This window comes from Sander vitreus, chromosome 8 (genome assembly GCF_031162955.1).
Source record: "Sander vitreus isolate 19-12246 chromosome 8, sanVit1, whole genome shotgun sequence".
In the NCBI taxonomy this organism is placed as follows: Eukaryota; Metazoa; Chordata; class Actinopteri; order Perciformes; family Percidae; genus Sander; species Sander vitreus.
The window spans coordinates 16207418-16225848 of record NC_135862.1 but is presented as its reverse complement, the minus strand read 5'-3'; the positions used below and the strand labels follow the sequence as shown (position 1 = coordinate 16225848).

At 40.6% G+C, this 18431-nt stretch overlaps 3 protein-coding genes across 4 annotated transcripts; 1 reads left to right on the top strand and 2 right to left on the bottom strand.

The window, feature by feature from the left end:
* The first annotated feature begins 1 nt into the window (after window position 1).
* On the top strand, window positions 2-7319 carry ighmbp2 (immunoglobulin mu DNA binding protein 2). Its single transcript, XM_078257091.1, has 16 exons — window positions 2-161; window positions 1097-1179; window positions 1868-2037; window positions 2132-2327; window positions 2409-2506; window positions 2680-2843; window positions 2963-3163; window positions 3619-3766; window positions 3856-4030; window positions 4399-4581; window positions 4677-4795; window positions 4884-4978; window positions 5617-5740; window positions 5835-6656; window positions 6752-6951; window positions 7037-7319. The coding sequence occupies exons 2-16, from the start codon at window positions 1103-1105 to the stop codon at window positions 7235-7237; spliced, it is 2973 nt and encodes a 990-aa protein (XP_078113217.1). The 5' UTR covers window positions 2-161; window positions 1097-1102; the 3' UTR covers window positions 7238-7319.
* Window positions 7235-10643, bottom strand: LOC144522203 (zinc-binding protein A33-like). The gene is made up of 6 exons (XM_078257095.1): window positions 10183-10643; window positions 9375-9470; window positions 8954-9184; window positions 8363-8385; window positions 8158-8276; window positions 7235-8076 (listed from the first exon to the last, which is right to left on the bottom strand). The coding sequence occupies exons 1-6, from the start codon at window positions 10570-10572 to the stop codon at window positions 7526-7528; spliced, it is 1410 nt and encodes a 469-aa protein (XP_078113221.1). The 5' UTR covers window positions 10573-10643; the 3' UTR covers window positions 7235-7525.
* A 1868-nt stretch (window positions 10644-12511) lies between these two features.
* Window positions 12512-17694, bottom strand: rapsn (receptor-associated protein of the synapse, 43kD). 2 transcript variants are annotated; one of them, XM_078257090.1, is made up of 8 exons: window positions 17047-17694; window positions 16045-16383; window positions 15151-15309; window positions 14154-14252; window positions 13848-13970; window positions 13657-13710; window positions 13040-13239; window positions 12512-12957 (listed from the first exon to the last, which is right to left on the bottom strand). In XM_078257090.1, exons 1-8 carry the CDS (start codon window positions 17269-17271, stop codon window positions 12918-12920), a joined length of 1239 nt encoding a protein of 412 aa, XP_078113216.1. In that variant the 5' UTR covers window positions 17272-17694; the 3' UTR covers window positions 12512-12917. The 2 variants fall into 2 exon arrangements, with proteins under 2 accessions (XP_078113216.1, XP_078113215.1); XM_078257089.1 differs by having other exon boundaries at window positions 12512-12904.
* Between the last annotated feature and the right edge of the window lie 737 nt (window positions 17695-18431).

Sequence of the window (18431 nt, the reverse complement as noted above, 5' to 3'; positions counted from 1 at the left end):
TAGAATGTTGAAACACTAGCATAATAAAAGAAGACAACATGAGTCAAACAAACCCACTGGTTTAATGCTATAGAAAATATTATCAAGAAAGTTTGAAAAGTCCCGCATGATTAACATTAGCTTTTCTGTCCTCTGCCTCTCAAGATAACTGACATTAACGGGTGAGTGTCATTCTCGCTTGCTAACTGCAGCTAAAGTAAGTAGCTAGCTAGTTTGAGTGCAGTGTGGTTAGCAAGCTAACATGTCAGCATTTCTGGAAATGAAAACTCTTCATGAAGCTTTAACTTAATACTAAGCTAAGCCCTGCTAGTGGTTCCTCACATATTACCCGTATGTTAACTACCATCGAATATAACGGTAATGCATGAGAGGCAAAACATGGGGCTGTAACGTTATATATTAACCAATAACACGACGTACAATATTGAAATATGTATGTGAGGCTGTGAGACTCAGTGATTAAAAAAAGTATTCAGGCTTTTTATTGTTATTTTTAATAAAATACTCGACTTAAATTAAAAGTCCTGAATTCAAAATGTTACTTAGCCTACGTTACACGTTTAAATATATAGCTAGCTATATATCCATCCAGCATACATGTACCCACATGTAATAGAACTCAGTGTAATTGGATGCAAGATTTCATGTTGTAGTAGTACAGCACGTTCACAACTTAAAATCACTCCATGAATTTGTATTACAAATAAATAAAATGGAGTAAATAGTGCAATATTTGCCTCTGAAATGTAGCTAGTGGGTGTGGAAGTATATGCTGTAGTAGCATAAAATGGATCTACTCAATAAAAGTAGAAGTACCTCAAAGCTGTACTTAAGTATAATGCTTGAATAAATCAGTTCGTTACATGCCACCACTGGTGAGATTCACCCATCTTTAATGGGAGAACTAATCTATCCATAAATTACAACATAAGGTCTTATCAATCAAATGTGACCTGGACTGTGTATTGCATTAAAAGTTACCAGTAGTTAGTAAGTAGGACCTCTTCTGGTTTGTCTTTAACTTAAGTGAAGTAGTACTGACATGTTGGTTTGGATCTGTGTGCTGTAACCCTGATCATCTTTTGGATCTTTTTAGTGAGTGATGGCGATTGAACAATATGTGTCAAAGACTCTCGAGCTTCTACAGGAGGAGAGGGAGGCTGAAATAGAGGAGACCAGGTATGTAAAATAACATCCAGACTCTGTTACTTCACTAAATAAAGGGATCATTCAGTAATTCTGCTCTGCACTTCCATGAAATTGGGGTACTTGGAATTAGGGCTGGGTATCGTTAAAAAATGTTGGGTACCGATATCAATACCGTGACTTTGATACCTGTTCCTAAATTATACTTTTTTTATACCAATTTTATAAAACGAAAAGAAATTACAACATTACGGCACAAATCTTTTTATTTATTTTTCAGCTCCTACTACGTGAGCCCGTCTCTGTGCGTATCGTAGAGTTTTTTCTGCGTGTCTCTACGACATGTTAACGCTAAACAGCCAATCACCAACATTATTAGAGCTTGGTAGAAGCATGCTGCATGCTTATTGGCTCACTGACGCTTATGAAATGTACTCCTTAGGTATTGAAATTGGGTATTGAATGACAAGGCATTTTTCGATACTTCAGAGGCAATTTGGTTGGTGCCTAAAAAGTATTGAATTCGGTACCCAGCCGTACAGATTTAAAAAGAGTGGTCAAAAATAAAGCAACAGAGTTATTTTGTTTTTTTGTACCTGGTATGGGTCAAGCTCCAAAAACACGGGATCCTACACTTACCATAATTGCACTTGGTAGCATCTCCCTGCCTTGTCTTGTTGTAGATAGCAGTTACTATAAATGACTTGTTCTGTGCCCTCAGGATATGGCAGGAGAACATCTCTCTCAAGGATCTTCAAAATAAAGGGGTATGCCTGCTGAAATTGCAGATAGGAAGTCAGTCCACAGGCCTGTATGGTCGCACAGTCGTCGTCCTCGAGCCAAGAAAGTATCTTGGTTTCTCATCTCTGCCAAGCAACAGCTTTGGACCTGGTGAGATAGAAGAATAAACCATCTGATCTGTGGGTTTCTTTGTTACTTTTGTTTCATATTTTGCTTAATGTGACATTTATGTCTTTTATTACAGGGGACATTGTTGGCCTGTATGACACTGGCGGATGCACCGCAGCTTCACAGATTGGCACAGGAATAGTGACGAGGGTCAGCCAAGCTTCTATAAGTGTGGCCTTTGACGATTCAAAGGATGGCCTTAGCTTTGATACAGATGCTCTTCACAACCTCTTAAAGTTAGCGAATGACGTCACCTACAAACGAATGAAAAAGTGAGTGACGTGTCATATACAGTTACAAGTGAGTTAGGAAACCGTGTAACAACTTATTTTCTGTGTGTTTTGTGCTTGCAGTGCCTTGAATGCATTAAATGGATACAGCAATGGACCAGCTGCCAATCTAATAAATGTTCTCTTCGGCGACACAAAACCTTCTTCTCAATCACAGCCAAGTAAGTTGCGCATCACAAAGCAAATATTATCAAAAACTAGTTGCTCTATGTAATTGTGCTTGTTGGTAGCTTTTACACAAGTATGCAGCATACACTGAGTTCAAAAACTTGCAAATCAGCATGGATCATACAATACACAGACTAATTCTGGGTATTCTATCATGTTTCATCAGATGAAGTTAAATTCTTCAACTCAAACCTGGATGATTCCCAGAGAGAAGCTGTGTCCTTTACTCTGTCTCAGAGAGAACTGGCTGTGATTCATGGACCACCAGGCACTGGGAAAACCACCACAGTGGTGGAGATCATCCTGCAAGCAGTCAAACAAGGCCAAAAGGTGCAGAAATTCAGTTACAGTTACCCTGTTCTGTCATTGTCTTTTATTGCTGCAGTTGTAATTTCAGCATTTTAGTCTAGACAGGATTCTTTTCATATTTGGATTCTGTGTTTGTGCAGGTCCTGTGCTGTGCCCCCTCTAACGTGGCTGTGGATAATTTAGTGGAGAGGTTAGCCCGGTGCAAGGCAAAGGTCCTCAGGCTAGGTCACCCTGCCAGACTGCTGGAGTCCATACAGAAACATTCACTAGACGCCATCCTCGCTCAGAGTGAAAATGCAAACATCATCGCAGACATCCGTAAAGACATGGATAAAGCAATTGTAAGTATTTTAGTGTGTGTGTGTGCTCCAAGGTTATAATTTAGTTCGTTATTATAGGTTATTTTTAATTCGTTTTTAGAGTGTGTTTGCTAGTCGTAGTTTAGTTTCAGTTTTTCAGAGGTTTAGTTTTTATATATGTAGTTGTGATATATTTGAGCGGAGCTGCTCGGGAACGCCAAACAAATTTTTGTGTAAACTAACAATAAAGTTGTATCGTATATTATCGCTATAAAACTAAAACTGAAATGATTCACATTCAGTTTTATTTTTATTAGTTTTTTAACCTGGCTATATCGTTTTGAGTTTAGTTTTAGTTTTTATTTAGTTTTAGTTTACCAAAAATATTTTTCACTGCTTATTTTTGTTTTAGTTTACTATAATAACCCAGGTGTGCTCCTAATAGCATGTGTGACATTTTGAACGGTTTGGAATATATATATTATTATTTTTCTCAGAAGGGAATAAAGAAGATGCGTGAGAAAGGAGACCGGGTGAACTTTAAAAGGGAAATAGGGGAGCTAAGAAAAGAGCTGAAAACCAGGGAATCAACAGCCATTGCCCAGATCCTAAAAAGTGCAGATGTTGTGTTATCAACTAACACAGGTCAGTATTAGCCTCGAGTGGAGAAAATGTACTTCAGTCGTTGCAGTGATGATTAAAGGCAATTAGAGAGCACTTGTCTGTGTCTGCAGGTGCTTCTGGTGACGGCCCTCTGAAGTTCCTGCCAGCAGGGCATTTTGATTGGGTGGTGATAGACGAGTGCGCTCAGGCCCTGGAGAGCAGCTGCTGGATCGCCCTGCTCAGAGCGCGCAAGTGCATTCTGGCTGGAGACTACAAGCAGTTACCACCTACTATCAAATCACAAGGGTAAAGTTTTTATGCATTTCTTGATAATTTGTCCTGTGACAACAATTAAAACATTTTCTATAAAGCCCCTGAAAACATATCTGAAGTCTTTCATCATAACATTAAATAATTATGACAAAATAAGAAACAATCAGAGATTAGCTCTTAAATAAGAAGTTGGGATGTTTTTTTCCGAGCTTTAACACTCCGAAACTCAGCAAATCTGCCTTATCAGGACGGTGTTGTTGTTGTTGTAAAAATAAAACTGCTCTAACTTTGGCAGAAAATGTGTGTTCTCTTTAGGACTCCATCAGCCAAATTGAGAAGCTGATTGAGAAATACGTTCTCAGAAAGTTTGCTGCACATTTTTCTCTTTTTGTGCTCCGCAGGGCTGCATCAAAAGGCTTGTCTCTCAGTCTCATGGAGAGACTCATCCAGATGTATGGGGACTCGGTGGTCCGGATGCTAACAGTTCAGTACCGCATGCACAGTGCTATCATGGAGTGGGCCTCCAAAGAGATGTACCAGGGAAGACTAACAGCTCACAGCTCTGTAGAAAGACACTTGTTAAAGTGAGTGCAAGCTTGATGATGGAAAGTATCTCACTTTTGTATTTCAGTGAATGATAACTCATTGAAGTGTTAAAATGATGTCTTTGATGCAAAAGAGATCTACCAGAAGTCGCCTGCATTGAAGAGACCAGCACGCCACTTCTTCTTATCGACACTGCGGGCTGCGGTCTGAGTGAGATGGAGGTCACGGATGAGCAGTCCAAAGGCAATCAAGGTTAGTCATTTTAATTGTAAAAAATAATAATAATTGTATTACAGTTAGGGTGTTGTGGGATCTAATCGTAAGTTTACTTTATCCTCAGGTGAGGTAGACATTGTTGAACTGCACATAAAGGCCTTGACTGAAGCTGGGGTTAAGGCTAAAGACATCGCTGTTATTGCTCCGTACAATCTACAAGTAAGTCACTGATTGATTTGAGGAACTGTAAAATAGATCTTAACTCAACTGCTACTACTGTACTGTGTCAACGCAATAATGCATAGGTTAAGTGTCCATATATTTTGAATACAAGATTTACACTTTCACAGTCATGAAAATAAAATCCCCCAAAATGAAAAAATGTAGCCTGGAAATCCAGACCCAAATCTGAAAGATTAAGGGTCTGGCATTGAGTAATGAAAATGGCCCAACTCGAGGGGCGGCACCAAGCATGCATTTGAAAATCTCACTGCACGCAATTGGCTAACACTACGACCAATCACAACAATACACGGGGTGACGTATCCAGAGCCCCATACGCTTAGCTATCAGCGGAGCTAACTGGTAGATTAAACTGTCGTCATCTGTTTAGCTCGCCTCTGGCCCGCCTTTATCAGATACACCGATGTGATTGGTGCAGCTCGGCTACTAGGGCATAGTTAAGGAGCATCATTACTGAATGCCAGAGTGACTCGCTGAGCAAATTCAAATTGTGCTCTCACGAGAACTCTGGATTTCCAGCGTAGAACAAATGTACTGTTAAAATAGAAATCTAAAGTGTCTCAAAATAACTCATTGATGTGATTTTTTTTTTTTATGTTCTTATCTCTGTTAAGGTCGATCTTCTGCGTCAGAAACTTTCTGCGAGGCATCCGGAGCTGGAGATAAAGTCAGTGGATGGATTTCAGGGCAGAGAGAAAGAGGCTGTGGTGTTGTCATTAGTTCGGTCCAACAGAAAGGGTAATTTATTTTACTTTTGCTCCGAAGTCTTTTTTTTATATCTGCCACGCCATGAACGTTGGCAGCATTCATTTGTTCATTCTTTTAATTTTAGGGGAAGTTGGATTTCTGGCAGAGGACAGAAGGATTAATGTGGCTGTTACACGTGCGAGACGTCACATCGCTGTCGTGTGCGACACCCAGACTGTCCAGAATCATGCTTTCCTGAAGTCCCTGATCAATCACATGACTGAGTTTGGCGAGGTCAGAACGGCATTTGAGTACATCCGAGACATCGTGCCACAAAACTACACCCGCGACCACAAAGACACAAAGACTTCTACGTCTGCCAGCAGCTCCACGTCCACCAAACAGAAGGTCAAAGATCAGCCTCCCAGCAGGGCCAAGCAACAACAAAAGAAGTCCACTGGTAGCAGCAGTAATGGAAATTCTGCTGGTACAGAGAAGAACACAAAGTCCTGCATAACCGCACTGACAGAGGAAGAGCAGAAGAAGAACAGATATGCTGAGATCAGAGCGCAGGTGGAGAGCTTTCTAAAGGCCTCAAATCAGAGTGAACTACAATTCCCATCATCGTTTAACTCTCATGACCGCCTGCTGGTCCACCAGATTGCTGAGGAGCTGGGCCTCGTGCATGAGAGTAAAGGCGAGGGAAAAGACAGGTGTATTACTGTCGCCAGGCCCCTGGTGCCAACACCAGCTGAGGAGCCAAGACAAGAAGAAGATGAAGAAGAAACAGTCCCTAATCCCCAAATAGAGCCGCTGTGTCAACCTCCATTAGACCTCAAAAGTTTACATTTGGAGCGAATGAAGAGGGAGCAGCAGAAGAGGGAAAAAAATGCTCAACAAAAAAAACAACAGAACAACATCCCACCAGCTCAGGCCCAGTCATTAAAGAAGCCCAAGTCGGCTAAAGGTTTGTAATATAATCCTCTAATTTTAAAGTGTTATTTTTAACCTGTCCGTTCCGATATGTTTGCGACAATTCAGCTCTTACCATTTCTCTCCCAGGAAAGAGCCGAATGAAGGCCGGCGCCTGCGGCATCGCTGCTGCCGCTGCTCCAGAAGATGACTTTGACGCACTTATCAATGCTGTAATTAAGGCCGAAAGTGTATGCAGTTTTGTCAAGTGTAAAGCTTCCGTGCTGACACTTGGACAGCTTTGCCTGTTCTGCAACAGGCAGTATTGTCTCAGTCATCATATACCAGAGGTAAGACAGGAACAGACCCTAACCAAAGAAACCTTAGGAAATTGTGGTTTTCTGATCTGATTGTCATGCTGTTAACCCTTTTTAGGTTCACGGCTGTGGGGATAAAGCCAAGTCTCATGCTCGGATGAGAATAAGCAAAGAAGGCGTTCTTTACGCCGGGAGTGGGAAGAGAGACAAATCCATGGACCCCAGTAAGAAAGCCTATCTGCAAAGGAAACTGGACTCTAAACTGAAAGATATGTCATCACAGAGGAAACCAAAAAAAGACAAAGAGAATGAAAGCTAATGATACCAAATCAACTCTATAATTAACATAACTGGAGACTTTGTTTTTGAAAAAGATTAAACAATAAAAATGTTTGAAAGTATTAAGTTGATCAAATATACAGTATGTTGCCTTTCTAACCTTCATTTGACACAGTTTGGTATCATACAATTTGCTGCTGAATTTTTAAATTGAAACTATGCAACGTGTTCCTTATTTTTGTCAGTTGTAGGCCTAGCACCTGTAACACACACTCAACAAACAAAGTCTTCTTCAACTCTAGTGCCATGTGTTTTCCTGTATGTGACTCTACCCTATAAACACTGTTACTGTCAGAGGACAGATTGTCAGTGGGATGGACATTTCCCCCACTGCATACAATCCAGGGGAGAAGTAGGGGAAAATCCTCTCTGTAAATCTGTCTTTGAATGCGTGTATTGTTGTCAAATCAGCAGCGTTGATGAAAACGACCTTTCCTTTGTCATAGTCCAGCTGTACAGTAATCTTCTCAGGCTTCTGCTTCAACACGAGCTTGGTGCGAGGCGAGGTCTGGGCCCAGAATGAGTCTCTATTGCACAGGCCGATCACCCAGAAACCCTCGCTCGGGTTTAGAAAGACGCTACTCTTCCTCTTAATGGACTCTTGTGCCACTCCAATGTACCAGTCTTTGCCCTGGCCCACCTCCACTGTCCAGCTGTGCTTCCCAGATGTGAAGCCGGTCGCTCCCAGCACACACACACGGCTGCTGCAGCGTTCGGGGTTGTCAGGTAGGAGCTGCTTACTGCTGTATTGTACACAGGTCAACTCTTTAGAGAACTTTAAGTTGGACTGGGCAGTGTTTGGATCCAGGGTGATGGGAACTGAAAGTATAAACAAAATTCAGTACGTTGAAAATACTTCATCGCAAACTTTACCTTTTAAGCCGTTGTCTGTTCGCCTACCATATGTGACGATGTTGGCCATCTTCTTCCAAATTCCAAACCCCAGTAATCCCAGATGCTTTGCTGAGTTGATCAGGATATCTCTGATACACTCTGGCTCTTGAATGTTGCATTTGGCCCTGAAACATGTTGAAGTAATCACTACATTGTATTATGGAGAGGGGACAGTTGGTATTCATTTTGGGAGATGGTGAGTTAGGCATACCTCTTCTTTGTCTGGTTGTAGTCCTTAAGTTACCGAAAGAAAGTGAAATTAATTAACAAAATATTAGATGTGTAGCTATATGCACATCACATGTTTAATGCTTTGGGAAAATCAGCAGTGATATATATATATATATTACACCTGCACAATGACACTAAAACACAAAATAATTCAAATGGGCAAAGTTTTGATCCCAGTCGGATGTTTTTCAAATTACCATGAGGCTGAAAGGCTCCATGATGACAGGACTGGTTAACCATCCAACTCGCCAAGGGTGATAAACCTCTCAAAACTTTGAACAGTTCAAGAAGTACACAATAAAAACTCAGTCCCAAGGGGTGGGTGTACATATATATATATATATATATATATATATATATATATATATATATAATTAGTACAAACATGAAAGGAAACCTTTTGGTTTATGACCAAATACCTGGAAAACACACTATGTGCATGCTAACACATTAAACTAAAACGGTGAACATGGTCAACTTTGTACCTAAAACGTATTTGAGATATTTTTTAATACGCTTGATATATTTGAGATATATATATATATAATTGTACATAATGGCTGTGATGTACCTGTAGAAATGGTAAGTCCTTCGCTCTGAGGGCTTCCTCAATATCACTGATGGTGGAAGAGAGGGTTTTGATCTGGCCCTTGATGTTTTCCAGCTTCTCACACATCACCTGGGTTTTAATTTCCTCTTCCTGTTTAAGCACCTTAAGTCTACTGTTTTCCTGCTCCTGAAGAAACTGGCGTAGCTTCTCAAACTCCTCCTTAATCGCTTCCTCAACTTGATAAGCTTGGCTCTGTAATGTTGAGAGAGCTGGTTATTATTATATATGTTTGAGTGCCGTGCTGATGGATTTTTGGGCCGAAAGTGAATTTAACACTAAATATTCAGAATTTAAATGTCCAACAGTTAACCTCCATAAATAGTAAAATATAACTGTGAGTAGATGTACAACAAAACTCATACACACAATAAATAACTCTTACCTGTATATAGTTTTTGGTTTCCTCCCAGTGCGCCTTGGTCTTGTTTAGTATTCTGAGCTTTTCCCTCAAAGACTCCAGCATGACTGAAATTTCTGTCTGAAATGTTAAAAAAAAGTTCATTAAAGGTGCTCTAAACGATGTTGGGTGACGGTACTTCTTGTTGACGTTCAAAGTATTTTCAAACAAAACGAGGCTAGCTTGCCCCTCCCTCCTCCTCATCCTCTCTCCCTCCCTTCCGTGCTTCCGCGCACTAACCCCCCTACCCCCACACCCAAATCCTTCTTGTCGGTTATTGGCTAGAACGCTGGAAGACTGTTTGTTATGTTTGGTGGTGCAGGTTGGCACCGTTTGTTTTTGTTGGCGTTTGTGGAGCCTGGGCTGTCTACAGAGACCGTGTTTTTTTTACAGTGTGTTCAGGGGACAGGCAGCTCGTGGATAGTGAGGAGATGTTTGCTGTATGTGACAAAAAATGTTGTAGCCCAACAAACGCTGTGACATCGCTTAGAGCACCTTTAAGAGTACGGGAGCTGTAACAATGAGTCTCTTAGTCGAGTCAAAATATTTATTTGCAATTTCTCTGATAATCAGTTAGCTGCTTTTCTGTTTTATGTAATCGTTAACACAATTTCAGACTGGTTGGTCTGGGAAATTGTGATGGACACTTTTTACAGACTAAAAGATAAATCAATTAATTGAGAAAACAATAAAAGTAGGTGTTAGTTGTAGCCCCTTCTACACCTAACCACAGTAGCAACACATCTTTGCTCTCACAGATAACTAATTGTGTTTCTTCTGTTTCTATTTTTACCTTTTTCTGTTGGGCCCCCTCCTCCACTGGACAGCACTCGTGAACTTTATGCTGTTTTGACGATTGGCAGACGAGACAGATGAGCACTTCGTCATTCTGACAAAAAAGTTTCAGCTTCTCATTGTGAAGCAGGCAAACTTGTTGATTCCTGCTTGTCTTTTGCAGTTGATATTCGTCCGCAGCTATCTTTAGTAGCAAATTAATAGGAGGCCTCCCAGGGACAGACACAGTGCGACACACAGGACATTCTCGACATCCTTTCCATTCCCAGAACTTCTGTAAACAAACTTTGCAAATATTGTGGCCACATTTTAGGAGAACAGGAAGGTAATAAATCTCAGAGCATTGAGGACAAAGTAAGTCCTCTTCAGAGAAAGAAGTTGCTGCCATCAGGCTTAAGGGTTCCTGTGAAGTGAGGTGACAGGAAAACGTCCTTCCTGCCCCTGTAGTGTTGTGACTAGGCTGTACAACCCTGAACACTATGCTGGCAAACTAGTATGACTGGTTAAATACGCATTGATGTCAAAACCGTGTGTGTGTGTGTGTGTGTGTGTGTGTGTGTGTGTGAGAGAGAGAGAAATAGAGACATTCACTTTCGGTGCACTTTATTTTCCATATTCAGCACAATAACATGGTTTGACTCAAAGCATAAATATATTAACAATGCATTTTAGTCAGACATTAAACCATGATTATATCAACATGATGTCTAGAAAAACATAATTCTACATGTAGTTACATGTGTTATTGCTGCATAAATCCTCTGAGGGCAAAGCTTAGAGGCAAAAACAGAGGTAGTTAAAGATGAGTGGCTGTGCTGTCACTGAAATCTTATTTATACCCCAGAACCAAGAATAAAAAGTTTAGACAATATCCATGCTTTACAAGAGTTTTACATTGACTGTACTACAGGTAAACAGACAGTAAATCAACATTATTTTGGATGCAGGGACCTCAAACAAGAACCAGGCACTGTTCAGAAGGTGAGGTCCAGCAGTGATGTGTGAGAAACATAAGTGCTTGTGCAGTAAAAGTAAATGTGTTGGTCTCTCTTCTCATGCTGTCAACCTACTCACATGTTGTATAGAGAGAGTACAAAATACTTCATGTTTTAAAGCTGCAGTATTGTTTATTCCTCAAGTTGGGTTATATATGTTTGCTTTCATTATGAATGTTTCAAAAAGGGTTAAAGAAATGATTTTGTCCCCGCAGCACCAACAATTTATCCTATTTTGACCATATGATTGAACTTATCTGTGTTTCACATCAAGGTTTTTTTAAAAGAGTACTTTTGTACACGGCAACTAGTCTTACTAAAATTTAGTAAGAGTTTACAGTTTGAGGAAAACCGACTGTATATGAAAAACCTTGTTTCAGCCACAATGATAATTTGACATGGCTTTTTTTTGTCCCAAATCACAATGTCTCAAATAAATTGAACAAATATATGAGGAATATGAATGATAAAAGCCACTGAATATTAAGAAATACTATAATAAACAATTCCGAAATAAGTAAATATAGTTACATGGATACATAATTTGATGTAATCCTCTGCTGCTTGGCATTGTAAATACATGCAACATTAACTGATGTGATAGTTTTTTGGCTTTCTCCCTAAAAACACCTTACAATGCCTCTGCAAGTAAATTATCTCAATCTGACTACTGGCATTTTACCAATTAATATTTACATGACTACAAATGAAAACACTACATTAAAACATACTGTATCTCCTCTAAATAGTTATCTGACAAGTGTGTAATTGGTCAAAGAAGATCCTTTCCCAATAGGTTTCCTTCTCAACAATATTTGTCCTTAAATTGCAACAATATGTTGATGTCAGACTTAAGAGTAAAACATGGACAGAAAAGGAATTTCTATGAACACAATGTGTGTTGATCCGGCTCCTTAATCTCAGTGAATAAGGAAAGAAACAGCTGCATGAACCTGTTCTGTAAAGACATACTAGTTTTTGAATGGTTAAGAGATTTTAGCTCATTTTAGGTTTTACAAAACAAACCTTTTAAACAAATTAACATGAGAATAGAATGTACATGAATACAATAATAAATATACCATGTATGAAATTAGTTAAATTCAGAAATGGCTCTGTGTTCTGATAAAAAAATTGTTGATAAAAGAAAAAGTGGATGTTGTGTAAAAGGTAATCGGACTATGAACAACAAACCCTGCGACTCAGATCACTGAAGATCATTTCGTCTTGATTTACGAAAAACAATTCTAATGCATGAAATAGCAAATACAAGTTATAAATGCTCTTTGGACGGTCCATATTCCCCTAGATTTAAATTCTGCAAAAAAAAAAAAGGCCAGTCATCAGAGACAATGTAGGCTCTTTCTTCTGCAGCTTAAATTGAAATGTAACACTGTCAGTTATACCTCCTCAGCAAGCTGTAACTCACAGACTGATGTCTGTTAATAAGATGGATGCCTTGAATGTGTTCTCAGAGCCACACTCTGTGACACTCTGGGTTGAGTTCAGCATCCTCTTCACAGAGCAGTGAATTATTACTCCTCAAACATCTTCAGCACATCCCGAGGCTGCCTGCTTCTCTCAGATCAGTCAGGAGCCTGGGAGGCTTCACGCTGTGTCTGCGGATCCAACGCACAAACACAGTCTCACAATCACACAAATCCAGGTTTCATGGAGGACTTGAAACATTTAGGACAACCCTTTGTCCCGTTTGTCTGCAGACACCTGAAAGGATAAATCAGCCGAATGTCAACAGCTTTATCTGTCGGATTGTAAGCCTGTTAAAATAAAGAAATACAGATAAATACACATCTCTGAAATGTTTGTCAAAAATTTGAAACAGTACGCTAAAACACCAACTTGAGATGGAAAATGTGGGAACAGGGTAAGGCCTGCAGTTTTTGGTCCCTGTCCCCGATGGACTCTCCACACATGCCGCAGTAGAGCTCCAGCTCCTCGACACACTGCAGGAACTTCACCACCTGCTCTCTGAGCTCCTCCTGCTGCCCCCGGCTCCGATAAATCCCTTCACTCAGGCAGTGCACCTTTAGCGTACACAGCTTAAGATACAAATCAGAAAAAAGACAATGTGACATCATGTAGACTCTGCCTTATATCTGACAGAGAAAATTCAACACGAGCTTGGCAGATTCTTCTGGTTCCCAGGCTAGTGTGTGGGGCTGGGCTGAAACTAAACATTACTAAAGGTAAACATTTGAATGTAAAACTGAAAAAAAATTTCTGTTACAACTTCCCTAGAAGTTGATGTCTTCAAATGTCTTGTTTTGCCCAACAAAAGTCAAAAAACTCCAAAGATACTCAGATTACAATCATGTGTGACAAAGCATTTTGCTTAAAAAAAGACTAAAGCGATTATTCGATTATTAAACAAGTTGCAGATTAATTCTGTCAAATGACTTAATGATTAATCGACTAATAGTCGCAGCTCTACATGTATCCTGTGTAACATCAGTTACCTTGTTTCCCATCCCATCTGCCAATTCCTGTGCTCGCTGCAAAGAATCAAGAGCCTGGGAAATAAACATTGAGGCAGGGTGTGTCACAATTACATTACATAATTACTACATTATTATGAGAAGCAATACAACAATTACATCAGTCATAAGACTGTGATATTTAAAGTGAGATAGGTATATAATGATGGTACCTTGTCAAATTCTTTCTGCAGAAGCCAACACTTTGCAACTCCCAGGTAGACTTGTGATTGTCCGAGACGGTTTCCGATCTCAGTCATGATGCCCAGCGCAGACTCGTAGCGAGGGAATGCTTTCTAGATGGATGAAGTAATAATGCCAAAATAAAGCTCCCCATATAGATGCCAGAGCAACAGTGTAAGGAAAATACTAAATAGTTGAGTCAAAACTTTCTATGAGAAATGAGTAAAAATATATATATCAAAAAGATAATATCTTATTGTTAATCCAACAAGTCCGCACAAATGGTGGCACCTTACATCAGCGTCACGCCTGCAGCGGTGTATGTCTGCAAAGTTTAGTAAGCAAAGAGCCTGCAGAGGACGGTCACCGTGCTGCAGAGCAATCTTCATAGATTCCTGTTCAAGTGGAAGACAGGGGATTTAGAGGCTGACCCCCTCACCTGTGAGACCACAATCTAATGATGGAAAATCTGACTAACTTTCAAGTTAGTCAGGTTTTTTTTTTTTTTTTTCAGTAGATACATTTAAATTAAATGGCAGTATTAAACTATACAGTAACATAATGTATATTATGCCTTCTAAAATAAAGCCTAATATGGATGCAAATATTTCATTGGGTACATTTAACTCAAAAACAATAATTCTGTGGATGAGAGCATTAAGCAGAGAGTTGTTTATAATGAAAAGAAGTGTGAATCCTGAAACCGACGGTCATATTTAAACTACTTTTACAAATGGCATATTATTTCATTTAGCAGTTTCAAGATATTTTCAAATAAACCAGACTGATAAGTGATGCAAAACGTAAGACGTTGTTGTTTCACCTTTAGGACTCCTTTTGTACTCTGGTATTGTAAATATGACTACATTTGTAAATTGTTTGTCTAAATGCATTTAGCAAATGTAATAAATGTGAAATGCATCCTGCTGTCTTGTTACTTTACTTTTGCACTCCAAGGAAATGACATCAAGTTATTTTTCACCCTCAGTACATAATTAGAACAGAGTAAAGACCAAAGCCACCCTCTTCATTAACACTTTAAACCAGCACCTCTGTGAGCATATTTTTGTCAAGGCCTGGTACAACAGAACAACTGGCACTTGCACCTGTCAGCAGCACAACATCTACCGTTTCTCCAGCTCTGACATCAAAACAGAGAAATACATCAGGGGACAGCGACTTTGTGAGGAAACAAAAACTGTCACATTCTTCACAAGTTATGCAAGTTTGTCTTTGTGGGGGTGAGTCCCGTCTCTGACTGTTATCGTGTGTTGGACGGTTATAAAACAATACCTCACAGCACTCCATGGCGTCTGGCAGGCGCTCCAGTTTCCTGTAGGCGACAGACATGTGGTACTGGCTCATGGCTCGATACTTGAGGCTCCAACCCTTGCCGTAGTCATTGACGAGCTCAGCTGCTTTGCAGGGAAAGAACAGGGCTTTCTCATAGTCCTGTTGGAAGAGGTTATTGATGAGTAAGTCCTTGCCCACAAATGGCAGTGTCTTAGACATTCTATTTAGAAACTACCAGCATGGACTTTTTGGTTTGTTATTCCTTCCTAAGACAATTTAACCTTTGACAGTATTCAAACAAAGAACCTTTTAGAAAATTTGTATTTTTGATATACGTGTCTCAAATTGTTTCATAAAATAAGGAGACATATGAGAGCATTCTTCAAACGCCACAATCCCATTGAAACCAATCCTCCCTAGGAAGCCGAGGGATTACTCTTACAAATCTCTGATGTCAAGGGTACTACATGAGCCCCCCGCCAGCCAGCCCACTCACTCCGCCCTTGTTTAACAATGCCCAGTCCCACATGAGCTAACCATTGATGATGTTTGCTTGGATGCTTGGCAGTGTTATCATACTCCGACGGCAAACACGTTGGCAACATCAGTATTGATTGCGCAATCAAGACACACTGTCCATGCAGTCCAATGAATGTTTCACTCAAACAAAATACCTGAGAATTCTGCAACAATCAAAGTATTTTTTTTTTTAACAGGAAAGGAAAGGTTCTTAATCAGACTCCTTGTATTATATTATGTGATACAAGAATACATTTTGAAGACATTTAGTCAAAAGGTAATGCTGAGCAAAGACTAGGAGGTAGTATCTGCAGTGCAGCACACATTAAAATGATCAAAAGCTTTCAGAAAAATCAAATCTCATTGATTTTATACCTTAAGGTGGACATAGATGTTTCCCAGACTGCAGCAGACTCTGCACTCCAGCATCTTGTCGTCGTTGTTGTGTGCGTAGCGAAGGGCCTTCTCGTAGCTCTCCAAAGCTTTCTGGAAAACACTGAGGCCCAGGAAGGCGTTGCCCATGCTAAGACACACCTGGCCGTTGAGCTGCAGGCTGACAGTGGTTCCCTGCATGTTTAAGCAGGTCTTACAATAGGACACCGTTTTCTGGAAGTCGCACAGCTTCTCGTTGCTGCGCGCCAAGTTCAGGTAGCCCTCTGTCAGGTAGTCTGGGTCCTCCATTTCTCTGGCTGTGTCGATTTGATCTAGAGCGTACTGCGAAGAGAGAGTGAGTGTGAGGTGATGGCAAATTGTGAATCAATAGATATTAAATAAAAAGATTTATATAAAAAATATATATATAATTAGAAAGACATGAGGCTTCTACTTTATAAAGTCCTCATTAAAGCGGGGTGAAAGAGAGTGGGTGCTGCTTAAGTAAAGATGGTTATGTCAACAAGACACCCCACACTGATACTCGGGTTGCAGGGCACTTATTTACTCAGCGTTGTGTGGAAGCCACAAATTAACCCATGCTTCTCAAGATTACTGTAAATGGAACCAAGAGGGTGACCTTTGACCTCTTCTTGTTCAATAGTCACTTGGACGTTGTAGAAGTGTTAAAATGCTACTACAGCACAAACTGTACCACTCCTGAGTGGAGATAATAATGACATAAAATCAATGGGATATTTAGTGGCACACACATTGCTGGTTGCATAACAAAATATGATCACACAATAGTAAAAATGTGAGAAATGTCTTTATGAATTATCTAAACCAAATGACAACACAGATATTTAGAGTAGGACACTGATTATATCTATAATTGGTTACTTAACTAGATTTTTATTTTTGACATATTTTATTAATCCCGCAAGGGAAAGAAAGTTATTAAAAATATATTGAATGTAGCATACTGTTATTTAGGAGGCTTACCTTGAGCATATCTTTATATTTTCCCATTTCTGAGTGAGCTGTGATCAGGCACCCCAACACCCGAAACTTCCCTCCAGGATCTGAGGTCTTTTCCAGCACTTTTGTCCAGACATGCAGGGCTTTGTCTGTCTGATTGGACTGATACAACCTCAGGCCCTTCTCTATCTGCTGCTTGGTTTGGTCCTGGCCCATCTCTGGTGCAAGGTGCCTCATAAAAATATTCATTCGTTTAGGCCATGCAATTTCAGTGAGGCAGCAAGAAAGTAGATCCTTGCCATGCACAGAACAACTCTGAAGAAGATCCCTTGAAGACGATCCTCCGAGAGGCCGCTGCCAGAAGTCCTGCCAGATCCCGCTCTCTCAGCTCCGGCTGTGCTGAGATGGAGAGGAAACTGGATCCACCAAAGTAAAACGGCAACACACCAAGACCATTATCACCAGTCGCTTCGTGGAGAGCTGGAAGGCCAGAAAAATATCTTCCCCATTTAACCCTGCAATGATCCCCTCTCACCATCAAGTGTTCAAAAATTCTCCCTCAGATTTCCGCTTGAAAAATGCCAAAGAAACACGTTTCCCGGCGGAGTGCTAGCAGTGATATCCCAGAATATCTGCTCCCTCCACACCCCAGCGAAAGGAATTCTCAGCCCCCCAACCCCCCCATCCCCTCCTCCCTGTGTCCAACCCCCTCCACCTTCCTCCTACTGCTGGCGCTACAGCAGATGGCCTTGTCACTCTAGACCATGTGTCCCTTCAGGAATTCTGTCCTTCCCTCAGCAAGCAGTCCCAAGGTCACTACAGTTCCTAGCGATCTACCTTTGCACTAAACCTCACTCACTGACCAAACACTGGACTATACATTTACACATTACAACCCTCTGGAGCATTAAACACACATCCACAAATTGATCTCACCAGACTCTCACATGTGGGACTGTGAACTGTGATATGGGGGCTATAAACAGCGTTATTGCCCAACATTAAGCGACTGCACGTCAGATGGTGCTCGTAGTGGCCGTCAGTTCCTATTGCGAGTTCTTATGGAGGCGCATATGTGCCCCCAGAAACCTCCACCCCTCATCTTGGCGTCAGCAACTGATGCCTAGAATAGTTCACAAAGTCTGACAGGTTACTGGGCTTGGGTTTCAGCTGCATAGCCTCCTGCACCACATCAATGGGATCAAAGTTTTGGCCTCTCTGTAGTACCTTTCTCTCCTTCAACTCCCCTTTTCCTCCCCCAAGGACAAAACAGGCACCTTTACCACCTCGCCATTCACAAGATGCATTACCAATCCAAAGACAAATACTGTTAGGGGTTATGTCTTTGTTGTGGCAAAGCTTTAAATAGCTACGCCGCAACAAAGCACACCATTTCTAAATGCATCGCT